The 15,598-nt window shown below is 35.3% G+C and overlaps 1 protein-coding gene across 4 annotated transcripts in view; it reads left to right on the top strand.

Annotated features, from left to right (window-relative positions):
• KAT6A (lysine acetyltransferase 6A) overlaps nucleotides 1–15,598 on the top strand; it is a 114,294-nt gene that overhangs the window by 58,077 nt on the left and 40,619 nt on the right. For 3 of the 4 annotated variants that reach the window (XM_060653437.3, XM_081795616.1, XM_081795615.1), the window contains 5 exons: nucleotides 4,478–4,593; nucleotides 5,190–5,271; nucleotides 7,487–7,622; nucleotides 8,990–9,306; nucleotides 14,807–14,925. In XM_060653437.3, the coding sequence (XP_060509420.3) occupies nucleotides 4,478–4,593; nucleotides 5,190–5,271; nucleotides 7,487–7,622; nucleotides 8,990–9,306; nucleotides 14,807–14,925 (770 nt within the window). The remainder of the gene's footprint in view (nucleotides 1–4,477; nucleotides 4,594–5,189; nucleotides 5,272–7,486; nucleotides 7,623–8,989; nucleotides 9,307–14,806; nucleotides 14,926–15,598) is intronic. The other variant, XM_060653441.3, reaches the window with a different exon arrangement.

The raw sequence follows: 15,598 nt of genomic DNA, 5'->3' as shown, positions 1-15,598 counted from the left end.
TAGGCGAGGGAGGGATTTAAATGTATAGTTGACATGTTTTATTCAGTTAATTTCAATCAGGTCTTAGTTTCGGATTTTTGTTTTTTATAAAAATCTTTCCACAGACTTATTTTTTCTTGTTGATCTTTATATTTGACTATCAAACATCTGTTCAAATCACAGCAATCAGTTTGAAATTATTGCTAGCTTCTTTAATAATCACTACTTATCTTTCTTGATTTATGCATCAGGCTTTATGAATAGAACGGGGATGATAACACGTTTGTTCTTCTTGATAGAAACTTACATGTGTCACATTGGGAAATGGAATGTTGACACTGCAATTTAGTGAGCTGTGTGAGATCCTGAGGTCTAAAAAAGATTTTGCAAAGACTCTTCTAGTTTGTCAATTCTAGAGATATTCTTGGTCTATATTTTCAGAACTTAAAAGTTTTTGTAGGAAGGCCTTAGTAAATCAACATTATCTCTGATCATTGGCTTAATTTTCAGTGTTTTATATCTATAACAACCATGATTTAGTCAAGAAACCAGAAATCACTGTAGATACTTCAAGAGGAAAGAAATTTAATGCGAGAACAAAATATTTGTGAAATTATTAGAAATGCTGAAGAGGAGAGCTCTAGGCTGGGCTTTAGGGACTGATCTTAGAATATCGCAGAAGTGATCCACCAGGGGAGTCACTATATCTGTCTCCATCTGGAAGAGGTGGAAGCAGGGGGCTACTGGGCTGTAGCTGGATATTGAAAGGCTGAATTTGGCCATCTCCACATTTACCTCTGGATGGCCACGAAGGTGAAAAGTGGCTGGGTACTGGCAGTACCAGAAGAAAAGTGGTCTTTGTTTCATTTCTCCCTTTCAAAAAGTCACTCAAACATCCAGTTGGTAGGAGTTAATTCATATCTAGAGCCAAGCTGCAAAAGAGTCTAGGAAGTACAGTTTTTAGCTTTTTGGTTTTTGTTGATAGAAGGCTTTAAAAGAAGGTGGGGAGGGATCTTGAGTGGTAGGTGACCATATTCCAGCATAATAATCACAAACCATAATGAACTTGGGATGGATTTTACAGTTAAATATAAACCATAAAATCATAAAATATTAGATAAAAATATAGTGACATGTCCTATAATGCATTGACTTCCAAACTATTTTAGTAGGAGCACCCTTAAGAAATTGTATGGGAGCCCAAATACATAAAACAGATAAAAATCTACTCAGGTGAGGTGGGAATAAAATGGGGGTGGAAGGAGAGTTGTGGTATACCCCTGTCTTCTAAGAAGCATTATATTTGGGGTGGTCTCTGAGTTCTTTGCAATTTGAAAACAGTAGAGGGAACTTTTAAAGAACTAGTAGAATAAATATTGGTTATGTGTTGCTATAGAAGCAAACCACTCCAAAACATAGCAGCTAAAAGCAACAACAGTTTTTAATTCATGTTGTTCCTGTTAGGAATTTGGGAATGGCCTGCCTAAGTCATTTTTACTTGGAATCTTTCATGAGGTTGCAATCAAGATTTTAACTGGTACTCAGTTATCTGAAGGCTTCCATTCCATGATAACTCACTTGGCTGGCATGTTAATGCTGCCTGTTGACAGGGAGCCTCAGTTCTTTGCCATGTAGACCTCTTCATAGGGCTGTATGAATTGCCCACAGCACATTGAGGAGGGCACCTGTTGGGATGAGCACTAGGTGTTGTATGGAAACCAATTTGACAATAAACTTCATATTAAAAAAAAAAAATGAATTGCCCACAGCATCCCCTAAGCAGGTATCTGATAGAGGTAGCAAGGTGGAATCGGCAATATCTTTTGTTACCTAGCCTTAGCCTGTCATTGCAGCACACAAATCAGCCCTATTCTGTGTGGGAGGGAACTACACAGGTGTCAATTGGTATTCTTGCCAGAAGACAAGAACGTTTGGAGGGCAGCTTGGAGCCTGACTATTACAGTAGGCAAGGAAGAAAACTATGAACATAGTTAAGTATATGATATTTGATATTACCAAAGTGAGAACTAAAATACCCGAAATTTTAAAAAGTAAAAAATTTTGGGGGAAAATAATTGCATTATATATGATAAAGGACCAAAAGCTATGAAGAGCGTGCTTACATTTCTAGCATAAAGTCAAAGGGCAGAGCCTATGAACGAAAGTTAATTGTTGAACATATTAAAAAAACATTTTACCCAAGTAATTATAGGCATGCACACCAGTGCAGCAGTGAAAGCCATTTTATAACTTTTATAATAATAAAATTTGAAAGATAAAAGAGCCCAAACCTAGAGTTGATGAAATTGTATTAAAACGTTGGTACTTTGCTGGTATGTTTCTTTCATTTCACTTACCAACCCCACTTACAGAAATTTATTTTAAGGAATTAATTTAAAAGAAGGATGGGGCACCTGGGTGCCTCAATTGGTTAAGCATCTGACTCTTGATTTCAGCTCAGGTTATGATCTCACGGTTCATGAAATGGAGCCCCACATCTGGCTCCATGCTGACAGCTCAGAGCCTGCTTGGAATATTCTCTCTCTCTCTCTCTCTCTCTCTCTCTCTCTCTGCCCCTCCCTTGCTCACATTTGCATATTCTCTCCCTCTCTCTCAAAGTCAATAAATAAAAGAAGGGAAGAATCTGTAGATATAAAATAATTCATTGTAGTATTCTATTACAGGTAGTAGTTTAATTAGTTAACAATAGGGAAGTAGTGTCAGGTAGGTTATAGGTTATAGTTTAAAGAATATAAAGTTTACTTGACTAAAAGGATGAAGAAAAGCAAAACAAAACTGTATGTACTCTATAATTAAAACCATGCAAGGGGCGCCTGGGTGGCGCAGTCGGTTAAGCGTCCGACTTCAGCCAGGTCACGATCTCGCGGTCCGTGAGTTCGAGCCCCGCGTCAGGCTCTGGGCTGATGGCTCGGAGCCTGGAGCCTGTTTCCGATTCTGTGTCTCCCTCTCTCTCTGCCCCTCCCCTGTTCATGCTCTGTCTCTCCCTGTCCCAAAAATAAATAAAAAACGTTGGGAAAAAATTAAAAAAAAAAAAAGAAAAAAAAAAAAAAACCATGCAAGCACCTTTAGGAAGTCTACAAAGGAAAAGTAGAACAGGAAATGGCTAATCTAGGACGAGGAGATTATGAATGAGATTTTTACACTTCCTCTCCCATTTTCCTTTAATGTCAGTGATATTTTGATAAACTTCATATCATCTCATAAAAGAGAAATTTAGGAATAGAAGAGAGAGGAGAAAAAATAACCAGGCTTTTCTCTCACCAAAGAAAAATAAACATAACCAACTTTTAGAGGAAAAGGACAAATCTTCCCAGAGTGAAGGCAGATTTACTTTTCTATAATTTTGAGAATCAAACGATACTCTTTTGGAAGAGGAAAATTTTTTCTGTTGCTGTTAATTTTGATCACAATAGAAATATTGTTTAGGTATTAGTTTTTAGCTTGAGTGCCTTAAAATATGAGGAAGTAGCTCACTTTAAATGATGGGATTTAATAAAAATAGATTTTCAGTTATAAAAGTAATACGTTATTGCTAAAAAATTGAGAGCACAGAAGGGTATAAAGTGAAAGGTAAAATCCTTATTCAAAATGTTTATAGTTTTGAGGCACCTGGGTGGCTGAGTCAGTTGAGCATCCAACTTTGGCTCAGTCATGATCTCATGGTTCGTGGGCTTGAGCCCTGAGTTGGGCTCTGCGCTGACTGTAAGGAGCCTGTTTGGGATTATCTCTCTCTCCCTCTCTCTGCCTCTCCCCGACTCAAGGGTCGGTCTCTCTCTCTCTCTCTCTCTCAAAATAAATAAATAAAATTTATAAAAAATATTTTAAAAATCAAAATGTTTATAGTTTCATATCTTAGGACATTATAGTTGCAAACAGTTTTTGTGTCCTTCCAGAAATGACCTGAGCATATTATGTATTGGTATACGTATAAGCATGTGTATACTCATGATGCTTTAATGCAGGCTTATTACAAGTTAGGAGTTTGTCAGGTGTTTTATTTTTTTTTTTTATTTTTATTTTTTTAATTTTTTTTTCAATGTTTTTTATTTATTTTTGGGACAGAGAAAGACAGAGCATGAACGGGGGAGGGGCAGAGAGAGAGAGGGAGACACAGAATCGGAAACAGGCTCCAGGCTCCGAGCCATCAGCCCAGAGCCTGACGCGGGGCTCGAACTCATAGACCGCGAGATCGTGACCTGGCTGAAGTCGGACGTTTAACCGACTGCGCCACCCAGGCACCCCTGTCAGGTGTTTTATAATCATATTGGGGAGGTGGTGTACTAAATTATACTTAGCATCAGTACAACTGAATTGGAATGCCAAATCCTGATGAGACACATATGGCAAGCTTCCAAGGGCATCTCTTCTTTGATACATATTTTGATTTAAGGTAATTGCCTTTTTCTTCATCATTCCTTTAATACAATTACAAAATGATTCTTGATTGTTTCATTTGAGAATTTTCCCCTCCTGTTAGGTCATCCATCCTGTTTAAAGTTTTCCCCTGAATTAACGGTTAGAGTGAAGGCCTTACGGTGGCAGTGCATTGAGTGTAAAACGTGCAGCTCCTGTCGAGATCAAGGCAAGAATGCAGTGAGTATCCTTGCTTTCTGATGTGACTATTTCATGTAGAAGTAGAGTGTACACCTAATATTTTCCTCAAAGTTTTGTTGATTATTTTTCATTCCCTTGGACCAGCAGAATTTGAAACACTGGTCCCATTCAATTACACATCATTAGTTTAGAATACTTGGTATTTGAGACTTGGATTCTTTCTATTCTAGGTAGTTTCTAAAACACCTTAATTCTATGTTTGCAGAAAGACTAAGCTACTTTAAAGAAATACTTCTGAAATTTGTTTGAGTATTATGGAGGCGCATTCATTTAGGAATGGTCAGTGTATTAACTACAAATCATCCTTTTCTCTTTTCCATTAGAACAAACTAAAGTTAGCTTATATCTGAAAGTTATGAAACTGTAGTTCTTTATTAAAGATTAGATGAAGCAAAACTTTTTGCTAACTTGGAGTGTCCATTTACTCAGTTTAATGCAAATTAAGGAAACTTTTACTACTATAGTAGCTCTTCATCTTTGTGAGATCATTGAAGCTTTCTAGGTTTTATGAAGCCGTGATCCTGATGTGTTTTTGTTTCATAAGGTTAAGCAGAACTGTCCCTTCTCTTTTTTAGGATAATATGCTCTTTTGTGATTCCTGTGACCGAGGTTTTCACATGGAGTGTTGTGATCCGCCACTCACCCGGATGCCAAAAGGTGAGAAATACTTCCTGAAGTCAGACTGGCACTGTAACGGGCATGTCCGTGAAAGTACTTTTTGTCTACTTTGTTAAAATGAAAGAATAATTTCCGTCTTTCTATTTGGGGTTGTATAAGTAGGAAGAGAGCTGGCACCTTAAAGGTGGGGACAGTCTGTTTAGGCATCTTGACATTCCTATGTGTATGGATTCATTATTATCTTCCTCTATTTTCAATGTTTAAGTATCCATGGAGAGTGAAGTGGTTCATTTATGAGTATTTGCCAGTCCTATAGCTAGAGGACAAAATACATGCCTTATGTAATTTTGAAATATCTCTTTCTATAAAGGAAGAAATGAAATTGTATTAGATCATGTTGATTATATAAGTATTGGTTATTTCACTGTTCATCACTTTTGAAAGGCCTAGAGCCTTTTTTTTTAATAAAATAATTTGTAAACAGATAATTTTTGTGTGTTAAATCATAAGAATATAGCTTAGTGTATTCTATTCTTTTGACTCCTATTCCTTGACAAGTATTTGGTTGGGATGTAACTGCCTGTTGGTTGAACTTCCATCCTATTATATGCTTATAGTTTCTTAAAAAAAAAACAAAAACAAAAACAGTTAGTGTCTCCTGCTTTGCCTTATCATAAATTCCATTTTTAACTCTGTTTTTGTGACTTAACAGGTTTCTTAAGTAAAATGCTTATAGAGTATTTTATAATTTCTGCTCAGAAAAAATTTTCCTGTGGATGGAAAGGGACTCAACCTTAGGTATAGTTAAGTTATTCCACTTAGAATCTTAACTTGAGTCTCTTCTTATGTCACTCTTATGTCACCCCCTTTGCTACCTTTTCCATTTACTTGGAAGTTTGGGTAACAGGTCTTCTGAGAATCCTTCAAGATAAGAAAGATTTTCTTAGGACTTCATTTGTTTGTATTTAATGCCTACAAAAGAAGTTTTATAGCAGCTTAAAGCAGGAATCATTTTATTTTGAAATAATTGCAGACTGACAGACAAGTGGCAAAAATAGTACAGAGACTTCCTACTGTACCCATTACACAGCTTCTTCTAATGTCAACATCTTATAAAACTGTAGTACAATTACTGAAACCAGGAAACTAACATTGATATGATACGATTAGTAAATCTATACACCTTATTTGAATTTGTGGTCCAAAATCCAGTGCTGGATTTCATACTGCATTTAATCATCATGGGTCTCTTCCAGTCTGTTAATTCCCTAGACTGTCTTTCCTGACCTTGACACTTTTGGAGAATACTCATTAGCGATTTTGTAGAAAGTGCTTCAATTTGGGTCTGTCTCTTTCTTTATAATGATTAAATTAAGATTATGAAGTTTGACAAGAACACCACAGAATTGATACTGTGCCCTTCTTAGTGCATTGTAGTGTAGGTGTATAATACTAATATGTTTTATTACTGGTAATGTTAACTTTGATCACTTGATTACAGAAGAAACCTGACCTTAAAGTTATTCTTTTTCCTCTTTGCACTGACTTTAGCATCCATCAGTGATTCTTGTTTGTACCAGTTTTACTTTGGTGTTTGCATATTGATTATTTTTCAGCTTCCATCATCCCTTCTGTATTTACTAATTGGAATTCTGCTGTAAAGAAGAGCTATCGCTTTTCCCATTTATTTATTCAATTACTTATATTCTTATGGACTGATGGGTATTTATTTTACTCAGTGGGTTATAATCCATTGACATGATTATTTCTTTTTTTTTTTGTTCAGAATGACCCAGATTTGGCTATTGGGAGCTCCTTCAAGTTGGCTTGTAGGTCCTTTTGACATGCCTTCCTCATCTTTTGAATACTTTTCCATTTTCTGGCACCATGAGATGCTTCAGGTTATCCAGTATTTTCCCTGCTTCAGTCCTGGAATCATCTATTACTTAAGGAAACCTGGCTTCTTTTCTTGTAGAATCTGGGTGCCAGGTATAGACCATGGTTTTTTTTTTTACCTGAGGATCAGTGGACTTCAACCATATGTGGGCTTCAGAATACTTGTGCGTCTTTTCCAATCATTTGTAGAATTTTGTGTGTGTACATTTTCATGTTTATTTTTTTAGGGGGCTTTCATCAGTGTTTTAAAAGCGTTCTTGACCTAAAAGTGGTTAAGAACTACTGGCTTAGAGTATCTGAATTCTTTCAGTGTATCTGTGTCTATTGTGCTTTTATGTGGAATTTGATTTTTTTATAGGTATGTGGATATGTCAAATATGTCGACCTAGGAAAAAAGGACGAAAACTTCTACAGAAGAAGGCGGCACAGATAAAACGGCGCTATGCTAACCCAATAGGACGTCCAAAAAACAGGTTAAAGAAACAAAACACGGTGTAAGTTGTACTTGTGGCAAGGTGAGGGGAGAAAAGAATAGGGTTTGTCTGTAGTGTAGGAGTCACTTGTTTGCTTTATGAAAAAAATTTTCAGTTGTTACAACTGGCACTTTCATGTAATAAAAAGGGCTAATACTTACTGAGCTCTTAATAAAGAGCTCTTTATTCAGTAGAATAAAGTTAGAACAAAGTTATTAAAGTTCTGAGTGTCTTACAGTGTGTTAATCATTTAATTTTCCCAACAACCAAATGAAGTAGATACTATTGTTACTCTTATTTTTCAAATAAGAAGGAAATAAGGAAACTACATTTTATAATAAATGTTGAACTGGGATTAAAACCCAAGTAGCCTGGCACCAAAGTCTGACTCAGCCACTGTCTTATATTGTTCCTCTTATGTAAACAAAGAAAAAATTATGTTGCTATAGCATTTCATAGATTTCTCATGTAGTCTCAGTAGTTTATATTAGATGTACAAATCACTGTGTAGCTTTTTCTGTTGAGGTCATAGCTGAGTCGCATTTCTGTGTCCTGATGTAAAATAAAATAATGTGTTTTTCATCTGTTAGCAGAAATCAGGTATATAATTATCCCTTGTGGACTAGGAAACTGGGCTATGTCTGGAGGAGGTGGGGCAAGATTCAGTAGTAGTTTTTTTTTTGTTTTTTTTTTTTTTATGGAGTATTTCTATAAGTAATTCCCCTTTGATAATATGCAAAATATCTTTAAGCCTATAAACCTCTATTAAAAATTTTACCCACCTTTTCTACACTTAAGAGTGTCTTAAAGATGACAGTCTTAATAACTGAAAGGAATGGGCATTAGCAGCTTGAAATATATAGCACCAGTATTGTAGTTCATATTTTAAATCTTAAATCTAAGCTTTAAAATATTCCTATGAGATAATCTTTTGATTTCTGACTTTCAGAGGGTAATACATCCTTGTGTTTAAAGGTAAAGTGTAACTCTGAGTTGGTGCAGAGATCATGAGACTTTATACTTGGAAGGGTCTTAGTTGTCATCTGGTCCAACTCTCATTTTACAGATGAAGACACTGGTGTTTAGACAATGATTTCTCCAAGAGGTATAGCTAGAAAGTGGCAGAATTATGAGTCAAACATGGCTTCTGACTCCCAACCTAGGATTCATTTTGCTATGAAATATTAGGCTTCCTGGAAGTAGATATTTCTAATAACAATATTATTTCTCATTCCCTATAGTATTTATGATTTATGGAATATTCGTAACTGTGGTTTTTTTTTTAATAAAGCCACAGGTTATTTACCAATTACAAGTTATATATTAAATAGAAACCTTTTAAAAATTTCTTTTTTAATAGTTACCCTTTTCCCTGTTTGATTCTTTAGATCAAAAGGTCCCTTCAGCAAAGTTCGAACTGGTCCTGGAAGGGGTCGTAAACGTAAAATCACTCTCTCCAGCCAATCAGCATCGTCATCAGAAGAAGGATATTTAGAGCGAATAGATGGCTTGGACTTCTGCAGAGATAGCAGTCACCCCTTGAAGTTCAACAAGAAAACCAAAGGGCTCATTGATGGCCTTACCAAATTCTTCACCCCTTCCCCTGATGGGCGGAAACCTCGAGGGGAAGTGGTAGATTACTCTGAGCAATATAGAATCAGGAAAAAGGGCAACAGAAAATCAAGCACTTCAGATTGGCCCACAGGTAAAAGTTCACTTAGAAGCAAAATGTATTCCACAAGTGCATTATTTGAAATAACACTAGTTATCTGGAATAGGTTTATTTGATTATTAAACACTGGTTATGGAATAGAAAAAGATATTAAAGATACTTATTTAGATGAAAGTAAGGTGGTAATAACTATGGCAGAAATTGAGAGGCTGAAGATGAAGTTGCAAGAATGGACAAATAAGAGCTCGTAGGAAAAAGATGGTGCTTTTTTGGTAGAACCACAAAGAATCTTCCTATAGAAATTTAAGGCATAACCTTAAGTCAAGAATATCTTTACATTTCATAAATTACAAAACAAATCATGTGATGAGCATCATGATGCTTGCTTTATTTCCAGAAAGAAATTATAAAGAATGTGGGTACATAAAATACTGTTGATCAAGTAAGTATAGAGAAAAGACCAAAATTTTTCTACTTCAAATCTTGGCAAATAGATTTGTAATTTTTCATGAATTATACTTTAAAAGAGAGAAAGAGAGAGAACTACAGCTTCAGATAATTTACTTATGTATCAGGCTGTTTCCTACTTTTCATTTATTTACTTAAAATTCAATTTATTGAAACTGAAAAACAAAAAAATTCATCATTTCTCCTACCTTCTACCTTACCCCCTTCTTCTGGCAACCACCAATTTGTTCTGTTCTCTGTATCTAGGAGTTTGGTTCTATCTATCTATCTATAGATTCCACATACAAACAGCATACATGGTGTTTGTTTTTCTCTGTCTGACTTCACTTAACATAATGAGGTCTGTCTATGTTGTCAGAAACGGCACGATTTGGTTTTTTTGGGGGGTTAGTTTTGCAACATACCCACTTTATTTCATTTCAGCACAGCTGGTGGTTGGGTTAGGAATTGCTAGGTTTTTTTTTGTTTTTGTTTTGGCTGAATAAGATTATATACTTAGACACACACTGCAGTTTCTTTATTTATGGACACTTAGGTTGCTTATATATCTTGGCTATTGTAAGTAATGCTGCAGTGAACATGGGGGTGTACATATCTTTTTTTTTTTTTAATTTTTTTTAACGTTTATTTATTTTTGAGACAGAGAGAGACAAAGCATGAAAGGGGGAGGGTCAGAGAGAGGGAGACACAGAATCCGAAACAGGCTCCAGGCTCTGAGCTGTCAGCACAGAGCCCGACGCGGGGCTCGAACTCACGGACCGCGAGATCATGACCTGAGCTGAAGTTGGCCGCCCAACCGACTGAGCCACCCAGGCGCCCCTGTACATATCTTTTTAAATTGTTTTTGTTTTCTTTGGATATATACCCAGAAGTGGAATTGCTGGATTTTATGGTAGTTCTATTTTTAAGTTTTGAGGAACCTCCATAATATTTTCCATAGTGGCTGCACCAATTTACATTCCTACCAGCAGTGCAGAAGTTCCCTTTTCTCCACATTTTCACCAACACTTGTAATTTCTACTCTTTTTGATGATAGCCATTCTGACAGGTGTGAGGTGATACCTTCTTGCGTTTTAGATTTGCATTTCACTGTTGATTATTGATGTAGAGCATCTTTTCGTGTACCTGTGGCCCATCTTTATGTCTGTGGTGGTAAAAATGTTCAGATCTCCTCATTTTTAACTAGATTGTTTTTTGCTATTGAGTTGGATGAGTTCTTTATTATTTTGGATATTGACTCTTTTTTGGATATGTGATTTGCAGATATCTTCTTACTCAGTGTGTTGCCTTTTTATTTTGTTGTGCAAAAGCTTTTCAGTTTGATATAGTCCCACTTACTGTTTTTTGCTTTTGTTTTTGCTTTTTGGTATCAGATTAAAAAAAAATTGTTAAAAACTGTTGAGGACTTTACCACCTATGTTTTCTTTTAGGAGTTTTACAGTTTCAGGTCTTAAATTCAAGTCTTTAACCCATTTTGAGTTACTTTTTGTGTGCGGTATAGTAGAGTTGTATAGCTTCCTTCTTTCACATGTGGCTGTCCAGTTGTCCCAACATTATTGAAGAGGCTGTCTTTTCCCCCATTGTATATTCTCACCTTGTTTGTTGTAAATTAATTGACCATGTATGCATGGGTTTATTTATGGGTCCTCTATTCTGTTGCATTGATCTCTGTTTTTCTGCCAATACTGTACTATTTTAATTACTATAGCTTTGTAATGTAGTTTGAAATCAGGGAGCTTTTTTTCTCAAGATTGCTTTGGCTATTAGGGGTCTTTTGTTGTTCCATACAAATTTTAGGATTGTTTTTTCTGTTTTTGTGAAAAACCTCATTGGCGTTCTGATGGGAATTGCATTGAATCTATAGATGGCTTTGCGTAATGTGGACATGTTAACAATATTTTTCCAGTCTGTTAGTATGGAATATCTTTCCATTTATTTGTTTTTTTCATTAATTGCCTTCATTAATGTCTTATGTATATCTGTAACAGTGTTTTGTCTTCAACATACAGGTCTTTCACCTGCTTGGTTAAATTTACTTCTAGGTGTTTTATTCTTTTTGATGCAGTTGTAAATGGAATTGTTTTCATAATTTCTTTTTCTGGTAGTTCATTATTAATGTATAGAAATACAGCAGGTTTTATATTCTTCAACTTTACTGAATTCATTTATTCTACATTTTTTTTTATGGAGTCTTTAGGGTTTTCTCTATATGTCACCTGCAAATAACAAGTTTTACTTCTTTTCCAAATTGGATACCTTTTATTTTTTTTTCTTGCCTGATTGCTCTGCTAGGACTTTCAATCTGATGTTGAATAAAAGTGGTGAGAATAGGCATCCTTGTCTTACTCCTGATCTTAGAGGAAAAGCTCTCAGCTTTTCACCATTGAGGTTGATGTTAATTGTGGGCTCATCATATATGGCCTTTATTATGTTGAGGTACATTCCCTCTATACCTGCTTTTTTTGAGCATTTTTATCATAAATGAAGGTTGAATTTTGTCAAATGCTTTTTCTGCATCTGTTAAAATGATCACTTGACTTATATCCTTCATTTTGTTAATGTGGTGTACCGTATTGACTTATTTGGGGATATTGAACCATCCTTGAATCTCTAGAATAAATCCTACTTGGTCATGGTGTGTGACCCTTTTATTGTATTGTTGAAATTGGTTTGCTGGTATTTTGTTGAGGATTTTTACATCTGTGTTCATCAGAGATATTGGCCTGTAATTTTCTTTTCTTGTGGTCTCTTTGTCTGGTTAAGTTACACTGGTCTCATAAAATAGAGTTCCCCATTTTGTTTTTTGGAAGAGTTTGAGAAGGATTGGTATTAAGTATTTTTTGAATGGCAAAATTCACCAGTGAAGCTTTTATTTGTTGGAAGATTTTTGATTATTCATTCAAGTCTCCTTACTAGTAATCGGCCTGTTCAGATTTTCTATTTCATCATGATTCAGCCTTGGTAGGTCATATGTTTCTAGGAGTTAATCCATTTCTTCCAAATAGGCCCAGCATTTTGGTGTATAATTGTTCATAGTAGTCTCTTGTGATTTTTTTGTATTTCTATGGTATCAGTTGTAACATCCCCTCTTTTATTCATTTCATACTTAAATATGAGGCTAAGGTTCCTAGTTTTCAAGGTAGAAAAGATCTGTAGAGAAGACTTAATAGTGTAGCAGGTAATTCAAATCAGAGGAGAAAAATTTTGATTATCTATCTTGATAATTAAAGCTTAAACTGGTCTCGTTGCTATTTAGTGCCTTGAGTTTAGAGAATGTGACCCTCTGAAGTAAGTAGAAAAGTCTCTCAGGAAAGTAGAAGAATGAGAATGGATTCTTGGTTCACAACGGCCAAAGGTGTAGTGAGTGTCTAATATACTGCAAGAGAATTTCTTAGCTTTGATTTCTTTCCTCTGAATTTCCCATTGGTAGTTGTATTCACTGCTTCTTCATTCCTGCTTATATAAATGGTTGATTGGTCCAGCACAAGAGAGGAAATCCTCATCATTATCAGTTCCCTCTTTTTATGCTTGTATTGATTGGCTTTTCACCAGAGTGGCAATCAACTAATTACTCTTTGAGCATTCAGGTACTTTTCATGTCTTTATCAGCCATGTACACTGTAGCTCCAGTCTGAGTTTGTTTATCTAAGAAAATATACAAGTCCTTTAGGGCTTAGGAAGAAAGAATCTAAAGCAGATTCTAATGAAAGCCATTTTTGAATAAACTGTTTGGAGATGGATTATTATAAGAATCTCCTGGAAAGTTTTAGAAATAGAAATAATTAGAGCAAATGTGTAAAGTATATGGAGAATCAATATTGACTTTTCTGCATTGGTGTGAGTTTTTGCTATAATTGGCTCTGTAAGTTTCTTATGAATTGTAGAGTTTAAGGAACAATCTGCACCATATATATGATAGAATGCTACTGAATGCCGTACTAGATTGGTGCCTGCATCCATCTGTGTCGTGCACTAGGGGGCATTAAAATCACAAAGGATCTTCAGATACATATTTTTCAATTTGGGAATATTTTCAGCAGTGAGTTCTTGTCCTTATTCTTCTTATACTAAGTGCACAGGTGTCTGTTGACAGCCTATATGTCTATTTAATTTGAAAAGAACTGTCTTTTCAGCCATACTCCTACAAAGAGGAAATTCGTCCGTCAACAGTGCCATATTCAAATGCAGAGGATAACGATCTACATAATCCCTCCAGTACTCCTTTCATGAATTTCCTTGCCCATCTGAGGAAGATGCGTCATTTATGGATGTTTATTATAATTTCTCATACTTACCCTGAGGATTATCATCTGTGATCCTCAGATTTGTGGAGTTCTGCTTTATTTAAAACGGCACCCAGAATGTGTGGGGAGTTACGGTAGTTATTTCAAAGGTTATCTTCTTGCTGAGATAAGAATGTACTGGCCTTCTATTGATTGTGGAATCATTGAGAATTATAAAAGGAACAAATTTTCCCTGTTTTGGTCCCATATGATGAAAATCATGTCCTGGTAAAACATAAACTTCTTCCATACTACTGAAGTATGAATAAGCAATATTTGAATGTTGATATGTTAAATTCATAGTAAAACTTTTATATTCAGATTATTTCAAAGTAGGTTTCCTATTCCTTAGACCTTTACTCTATTCTGATTTTGTATTATTATTAAGTTTTTATTTAAATTCTAGTTAGTTAACGTACACAGTATAAAATTGTGTAATACTAGTTTCAGATGTACAATATAGTATTTCAGCACTTCACCACTTGGTGCTCATCAAACTTTTATATATATTATACTAAAATCTAATGTCTTGATGAGGTTGAAATTTAGTTATGTGATAATTTTAAGAAGTTTTAGAACAGTTCAGATTTTCCATCATAAAGCAGATAGAATATGTACATATTATTTACTGATACATCTTTCTAGGTGTCCATTTACTCGTATCCTCTTCTTTTATAATATTAAGGTCTTCAAACTGAAATCAACACTTTTGAAATGTTTCCTAATTATGTATTAAACTAAGGATAAAGTTAATAACATGTGAGCCCTTTCTTTATGTGCAGACAATCAGGATGGCTGGGATGGCAAACAAGAAAGTGAGGAACGGCTTTTTGGGAGCCAGGAAATCATGACTGAGAAAGATATGGAATTATTTCGTGATATCCAAGAACAAGCACTGCAGGTAAAGTTGGATATGCAGAGTGGACAATTAAATACTTTGGTCGTGAATGAGAAACAGGATTAATTGTATTGGGATAGAGCAGTAAGTAACAGCAATTTATTCATCCATCTGATCTGCAGACAGATGTGGTTTGTGCATATATGTAGTTCTGCTTGTTAAGGTATTCCTTTTAAACATTGTGACTTCTTTGGTTTTGCAGATAAACAGGTTGCTTCTGACTACCAGTATTAAATGAGTTTGGTGTATTTATTTTCTGTCTTATGTATGAAGAAGAGTTTGGGATTTGACCAACAAACAAAAACCAAGCTCCTTTCAAGTGATAAAACACCCATTTTCATTACTTCAGTAAATATTTATTAACTGCTTTTGCCTTGATCCTTTGGGACATGAAGCAAAATATAAATGTATAGACAAAGAACCTGATTAGGCTTCAGATGCTGAAGAAGCCAATGTGAATGACAAGATTCCTTCTCTCAAGTATAGTCCTGGAGAGACTAAATGAATAATTTCATTCATGTAAAAAGTTTAATTATAGGGTACATGGTGTTTTGGAAGAATAGGGAGCAAGCATTTGTCTAAGCCTGGGGAGGTCAGAGGATTCGTTGATGGGAAATACTATTTGAGCTGGTCTTACAAAGAATATATAGGAATTGATCCAGATGACAAGGAATGG

Source organism: Panthera onca, chromosome B1, assembly GCF_046562875.1.
Source record: "Panthera onca isolate mPanOnc1 chromosome B1, mPanOnc1 haplotype 2, whole genome shotgun sequence".
NCBI lineage: Eukaryota > Metazoa > Chordata > Mammalia > Carnivora > Felidae > Panthera > Panthera onca.
This window is presented reverse-complemented; position numbering and strand designations above follow the sequence as displayed.